Below are 7,857 nucleotides of genomic sequence, written 5' to 3' on the forward strand. Positions count from 1 at the left end.
CAGTCTAGGAAGGCCAGACCTATGAATGGTCGGAGCAGTTCTGACCTTAGGAAGCAGTTTGAGCGGTTGCATGGCATGGACTCGCCGAGTTTGATGAACAGACTCGGCGAGTAGCTTGAAGATTAACTGGGACTCGTCGAGTTGTTCTTCAGACTCGGCGAGTTGAGTCGGGGTGGCCCCGTGATTCTTCCAGGAGTAACTCGTCGGGTCAAGGAGGATACTCGACGAGTAGAAGGGGAATCTTAGAGAATTAGAGGACGTCTAGACTCGCCGAGTCGCCATGGCACTCGCCGAGTCTGGTCGAGTTGACTGTTGACCGTTGACCGTTGACTAGAGTTGACCTAAGTCTGACTTCTTAGGGATAGTCAAACTTAGAAGATATAAGTGTTAATAAGAGATATATGATGTTATAGGGAGATTGTAGCTTGGCGGATTGTGCACGAGTGATTTCAGGATTTGCTAGCTTTCAGCATTCACGAGGTGAGTCTTCTCACTATACTATACCCGGGAGGGTTTGACTGTACGACCGGAAGGTCGGGTATGATATGTGCTGTATGTGCTATATGTGATAAGATATTCGTTATGTGTGCTATGTATGTTTATGTGGGCCGGAAGGCATCATGTTATGGGCCGGAAGGCGTTGTGTAATCTGGACCGTAAGGTTGGCGTGGGTAGGACCGGAAGGTTACCCAGCAAGGACGGAAGTCCCCTGAGACACATGGACCGGAAGGTCAGGGCCTGGAAAGGCGTATGTGCGTAAGTGTATATTGGGGAACTCACTAAGCATTTATGCTTACAGTTGTTACGTATGTGTTTCAGGTACTAGCGAGGACCGTGGGAAGGCGCCGGCGTGATCTGTACACACTGGAGGATGTTTTATGATCTTGGGATTTAGACAATTTGTATTTTGACATGACACTTAAATTAGTTATGCCTTGTTTTGAATGGAAATACTTATTTTTAAAATGAAAAATTTGTTTGAAAATTTGCGTTGTTACAAAAACCTTCATTTATTATAGTAGATTAGACATACATGTTCCTCAATAGTTCAACACTTTTATTTACCGCAACTATACTATAACGACCAGGTTCATTACATGTGTACGTATTGATTAAAGTGGTGATAGATTAAGCATCATGAGTTTAAATCCTAAATATTTTTAGTATAAAAATAACACACCGGCAACTTATTATTTGCTATTCTTTTATTTATGTTTTTTTCCCTTAACATTGTTTTGAATTTTTTTTCTCAAACTTTGAACGGACATAATTCTTTCATACCAGCGGAGTTGTAGCCCTTTGCTTTGGCTACAATTTTGTTTCAAAATAGTTGAATATGTTAAAAAATAACCGAGTTACACAGCTCTAAACAAAGGCTATAAGGGTTGAATGTTTTTTTTAGCATTTTTATAGAAATTTTTTACCAACTTTAAACGATTTTAACTCCTTCATAACAACTTGAAATGAGTTGATTAGGTTGTAGTATTTTGTTTTGGTTACGATCTAGGTAGAAATATAATTTAATTTTCTCTTTTCTTGTGTTGGATCTTTCGTTTTCGTTTGGATGTGATTGTAAAGCTCCCGTAAAAGAATATTTTCGTGTTTGCAAAGGTGTAATCGAGTTTCTTGAAAAGTTCAAGACTAAAAGGAGCTTGTGTCAACGACTTCAAAACCATTAGCACAACGTTTTCTAGAGAGATTTTGGATGTAAATAAACGTATATATGATCGGTGAACAAAACTCATATTTTGTTTAATGGGTAAAGAAATGTACTCCAAATATGACAAGTATTGAGGCGATATAAAGAAGTTAAACGACTACTTGTTTTTTGTTGCTATATTGGATGATTGGATCCACAAATGAAGGTTGAATTTTTTAGGCATGCATTATGGAAGTTGACACCTTTTCACAATGTACAAAGAAAACTTTGACGATGATGAGTGCCTTAACTCCTTGGTTTATTTATTTATTTATTTTTTTTTTATCTTTAAGTACTAATTGTGAAACTCAATATATTACATTAGTTAAGTTTTTTTTAAAAAAATTAAATATAAATGTCTAAATATTTGAAACTTTGAATTTATAAGAAAATAAGAAAAATAATAAATTATTATAATGACAATATTTTTTATCTTTAAAATTTAAATAAATAAAGATAAAAAATAATGAGCTTTAATTTTAAGAATTTTAAAATTAAAAGATAAGCTCATTAATGATATCTTTTTATTATAACATTTATTGTAATTATTATATTAAAATATTATATAAAATTTAATAAAATGAAAAAACCCATAAAATGACATGTGGAAAAAAATAATTTAAAATAACATTTGACAAATTAAATGAAATGTAACAAATAACAAAAAAAGACTTTCATTTATTAAAGATGATTTTTTTCCTTCATGCTATACTTACTAATACAAAAAAAATATTTATAGATAAAAAAAATATTTAAGTGAACATTGTATTTTCATTTATTTTTTAAGTTATTTCTTTGTTTACAAGTTTTTTGTCTGCCTATAAAACGTAAAAATATATTTTTTAGAAGTATAAATTAATATTTATATATATTACAAATATAAATACATTTTTAAAAATATAAATACATATTTTATGTTTTTCGAAGAGTAAGTACATTTTTTAAAAATATTCATATGTTTTTAGAAATATAAATAAATATTTAGAAATATTTTGAAACATATATCAATCAAAAACGAGTTTGACATGAAAAAAATGTATTTGTATTTCCAAAAATGTAAAATACATGTTAATACTTCTTAATACGTAAAAAAATACTTATGGCTCTAAAAAACATATTTATATTTCTAAAAAATATAATTATACTTCTAACCAAAGTAAAAAACACATATTTATATTTCTAAAAAATCTATCTATATTTCTGAAAACATAAAAATTATGTATTTATACTTATAAAAAATTATAAAAATATGTATTTATGCTTCTAAAAAATATATCTAATACTTCTAAAAAACATAAAATATGTATTTATATTTCTAAAAAACATATTAATATTTCTAAAAATATATTTTTACTTTAAAAAATATATATATCAAACTTCTAAATACATCAAAACTCATATTTAGACTTCTAAAAGAAAAAAAAATGCATTTATACTTCTAACAATTTATTTTTACAAATACATATAATATAAAACATCAAAATTTTATAAACTTAAAGGCGTTATGAATTTTATTTCGTGACAACTAGAAACATAAGATAGCAAGTAACAAAGACAAAAGTATTAAAAAAAACCCTTACAAAGAGGTTAACCACTAGGTTGAACGAAATAGGTTAAAAACCAACGCGTAAGGTGACTTGGCATAGCCGAGTCATGCGTGAGTGAAGGCTAACACCACCCCCATGCATCGTAAATGGGATTTCTCGTGAGTGCAACTATGAGCGTTTACAAAGTAAATAGAAGGTTTTGACATTTTTTATGTGTTTTTGAGATTAAAAAAACTAGTAGCGGGTGTTTCTTAATGTGAGTAAGGATTAGTAAGAAAGTTATGGCGCTAAGATGACACACTTTCGGTTGAGGGCTCAATACATTGCAACCCACTCTTATAGCCTTAGACTCATCGGTATGGGTCCTCCATTGCGTGGAGTATCCTACTTGGCACCCCCTTAACAGTGTTAAGGGTTTTAAAACACCACCCCATGCCATGTTATGTTAAGATATGTTGAGGGCTCAATGTGGGTGAGAAATGCTTCATCCAATCAATTTAAAATTTTTTTTCCTCTCAAATATGATGTGGTTGTGTGGTGGGTAATTCCTGGTAAGAGCATCAACAATGCATATTTTAACGGGGGAGTTGAAGGAGGTGACATGCCTAATTGACATTCAATGGATTAAACTTTACTATTGTAGGATGTCATGTTAGCATTCAATAGATATAGAGTTCAATGCCATTGAACTCCTGGGAAAAAGAAAACATTTGAAATATTAAATATATATTCCATTGAACTTTATTGAGTTCAATGTATTGTATAAAATTAATCTAGAGTTGTATAGTAAGTAAAATGATGATGTGTTAATCCATTAAACTCTAATTAGTTTAATGCATTATGAATGCCCTAAATATGATAGGGTGCAGAGGAAAATGTGGCATGTGAGATAAAAAATGGTGTTAAAAGAAGGATCCATGCCCACCAGGGTTAGAGTAATTAAAGATTAAAATAAATGAATAATGATGTAACAATAATTTTGTGTTGCAAATAAATTTAAGATCCAATATTAATATTAATATGAATGCATGTTCTTATTTGTCTATTAGAAATATTAATTAATTTTTTTTAATGATTCATCAAAAAAAAATATCTTCTTGAGTAGACTCTAGTGTATACGGTATAATTTTAATTTGTGTATAGATTATCAAACTTGAAAGTAAATACATGCTTAGAAAAACTCTTTTGATATACCAAGAAAAGTTTACATTGAACGGGGAATGAAAATGATGTTTCTGAACATTATAAAAGATTAAAGAAATATAAAATAAGTAACTATATTCTTGTCTTGAAAAACTAAAAACAGACATCAAAGGAGGTTAAGCTATGAAAAGGGGTCAAGTGGAATGAAAAAAAACATAAAAATAATGGAAGCATAAACAAATAAAAATCAAGAGAGACCAACATCCTCCTCACAAACCAAACCCAAATTAACTTTCATTCATCATACGTTCTTGATCTAATCAAGAATCAAGAAGTAATAATAATAGTAACAACAATAATATTCCAATAATCCCATGAACAAAATGAATTAAAGAAAGTTACCTTTCCAAAATCAATGTTCTTCTAGCTAGCTGCTCTTTCTTGGCTTGCTTTTTCTTCTGCTTCTTCTTGGTTGATCTTGATGAGAAGTAGTAGAAGATGATGTCGCTTCTCTTTTGACCAATTCTTCATTTGACTTTGCTTTCTTTGACTCAGGTTCTCCCTCAGAATCTTGTTGACTTTTTTCTTCTATTGGTTCTTTGACTTCTTCTTCTTCTGTTTTCTCCACAATCTTTCTTGGCCTCCCTCTCTTTCTTTTAGCAATTTGTTCTCCCACTACCGATGATGATTCTGCTATTGCAACTGATACCTCCTTTGTTTTCTTGAGTATCTTCTTCTTTCCCATCTCCCAAAACCCTAATATCACTATCTTTGTTTCAAAACCAAATCATTGATCTTCAAAAACTCACAACCCCACAAGAAAGATTCAATCTTTTTCGATACTCACTAGGAAATATCGAAGTAGAATCATGAACACGTACCTTCCTCTCTCATTCAAATCATCAAGAAAATCTTTAGCGCATAAAGATTTAATCTTTATGTTGCAAATTAAGCAATTATGAAGGTTTGAATCTGAAAGAGAAGGGGATGTTGTTGAAATTATGTTATGATAAGTGGAGATAGTGAAACGACTACTGCTACCCCATCCTTATTCCTTAGTATCGATTTAGTGTTTCTTTTGCTTTACTTTATTTGTTTCTATTAAATTTCATATAATTTCTTCACATCTGCTATATATGACCATCTATGTTTTGTATATTTGCATATCAAACCCTTTACCTAAGTAGATTCCTTTTTCAGTCCATTACATTTGTTCATGCAAAACGCCATACATTTCTTCATGCAAAACGCCATACATTTAAGTTAATATATGAAAGGAAACATTTCAAATAATATGTTAAAGATAGTTGGAAAAGTTTGTATTTTTCATGGTTTCGGATTTATCAGGGTTGGCTTTTTGATTCTGACATGATATTTTGAGACTCTTGTGAACTATAAATTCGTGTTTGAGTCTATTAATGGTATTATCACATTCTTCTTAGTTGTAGTCTCACTTCTCTTCTATGGGCTCTTTTTTAACTAAGTTGTTCATCAATTGGAACATGCAACTAATTACTTGTATTACACATTATATGAGATTTTAGTTGAAAGACATTTGATTCCGGTTGTTAAAAACAAACCTTTTAATTTGCGACTGGACAAACATATTTCTTTCTTCCTTAGATAATAGTCCTTATGGCCTTTTCAAGGTTTCATTTGGTTTCCGGAACCAATGATATGTATATTACATGTTACGTTAATTTAAAAAAGTAACATTTTTTATAAATTTTCGATTTAGTAATACTTTAAAAAGGTAATTTCAAACATTAGACCTAACTTTAACGTTGTTATATTTTTTTAATTATTTTAATCATGAAAAAGCATAATCATTTATCTTTGAAAGAAACATAGTAGGCGACACATAACTAACCATGTTTAGAATTATGAATTGTTAGAGTGTATAGTTGTAATTTACATTCTTTTCAACTTTTTTGCTTTTTTTGTGATAACTTTTTCTTAAATGTGCTTTTTGGTAGTAGATATATAGTTAAGGGTACTTTTTGCCAAATTTTTAAATCGGATGGGCTGGAGTTGTATAAAGATGGGGTCTGACAGGAGTTAGTGTCTCAGTCTGACGTATTCTGTCGTTGCATCGCGGCTTTCGAGTCCGTATAGCTGTAGCTGAGTTGGCGCACCCTTTCTGAATATTATTATTTAATTTATTTAATTATTTAATTCAGTGGCTTGAATATTCCATCGAAGGTATTTCTTGTCTATGAGTTTGCACTCTATACAAGTCTCGATAGCTTGATAGATGGTACGATTTTTATTGGCTCAAAAGCAGTATTTTAAAAGACGCGTCATGGTGTGAGTCGTGACTTCGTCGTTACGAAAAGCTTCATAACGTTGTTGTTAGGCGTGGCGCGTGACAATGCGTGATATGACGCGCCTTGGCGCGTTATGACGTGTTATGGCGAGTGTTTTTTCATTTGAGACACAGTTTTTTCTCTTTGTTATGTCTTTTCAAATCAGAGATACAAGTATTGTGGTTTTTGTTAACTTTTTGTTATTAGTTATTGATCCAACACTTCTAAAAAGTTGTTATTTTTAATATAAATTTATATTTATATGGTAATATAATTTTAAATTAATACAAAATCGCCGTCTTACATCACGCCTTGAAAAACGTCATCGCTCGCCATGGCTCATTAAACTTGAGGCTTGATCTTGCCGCCACGCCACGCCTCACACTATTTAAAACCTTGCTCAAAAGAGAGCAGGGTGCACCTTCTTGAATACTCGTGTTAGAAACACGACTTGAAGAGCAAGTACTCACTAGCTATTAACCTTAATTTTTTCTAACTTCATAATGTATGAAATATTCTCTAGATATGTCTTTGTAGATTATGAATGTACTCTATTGGAGTGAAATAAGCGCAATAAAATAATACGAGGTGTTGCTAGGGCACTTCTTTACCTTCACCAACATGGTCCATTTAGGATAATACGCACAATGTCAATCCTCAAAACATTCTTTTGGATGGAAGTTTGGACCCCAAAATGTCATATTTAGGGATAAGCGAGGTTGATTGCTTCAAAGAGCAGACCATACGTTGGAATATTGGACTTGGTAAATACATATCCATTTATTTAGAATGGTCTTTGAATTGGAAACAAAAAAAGAAAACATAGTAAAAATATCTAATTTAATTGGAAATTTAATCTAATCGAAAAATATAAATAATTATATAAATTAAATGATAAGTTGAATTTAATTACTTTAAATAACTGATTTAATAAAAAAATATATTAATAATTACAAACCAAATTACAACAAAGATTATGAAATAAAGAAAAACAAACGATGTTCATACCAATTTGTCAAGTGTTTTTTTATTAAAGCATCCATAATTGTGAGTTCAATGAAAGAGTTGAATAAAGTGACAAGTTTATGTATCATTCAGTGGATGAAACTCTATCATTGTGAGATGTCATATTGACATTCAATGAATTTGGAGTTCAATGACC

At 30.9% G+C, this 7,857-nt stretch overlaps 1 protein-coding gene across 1 annotated transcript; it reads right to left on the reverse strand.

The window, feature by feature from the left end:
• Positions 1 to 4,658: 4,658 nt before the first annotated feature.
• Positions 4,659 to 5,476, reverse strand: LOC111890300 (uncharacterized). Its single transcript, XM_023886443.2, has one exon. It carries the CDS (start codon positions 5,132 to 5,134, stop codon positions 4,817 to 4,819), a length of 318 nt encoding a protein of 105 aa, XP_023742211.1. The 5' UTR covers positions 5,135 to 5,476; the 3' UTR covers positions 4,659 to 4,816.
• Between the last annotated feature and the right edge of the window lie 2,381 nt (positions 5,477 to 7,857).

This window comes from Lactuca sativa, chromosome 4 (assembly GCF_002870075.4).
Source record: "Lactuca sativa cultivar Salinas chromosome 4, Lsat_Salinas_v11, whole genome shotgun sequence".
Taxonomy (NCBI): domain Eukaryota; kingdom Viridiplantae; phylum Streptophyta; class Magnoliopsida; order Asterales; family Asteraceae; genus Lactuca; species Lactuca sativa.

Coding starts and splice junctions, on each gene's coding strand:
- LOC111890300 (XM_023886443.2), bottom strand. CDS start 5,134: ATGGGAAAGAAGAAGATACTCAAGAAAACAAAGGAGGTATCAGTTGCA.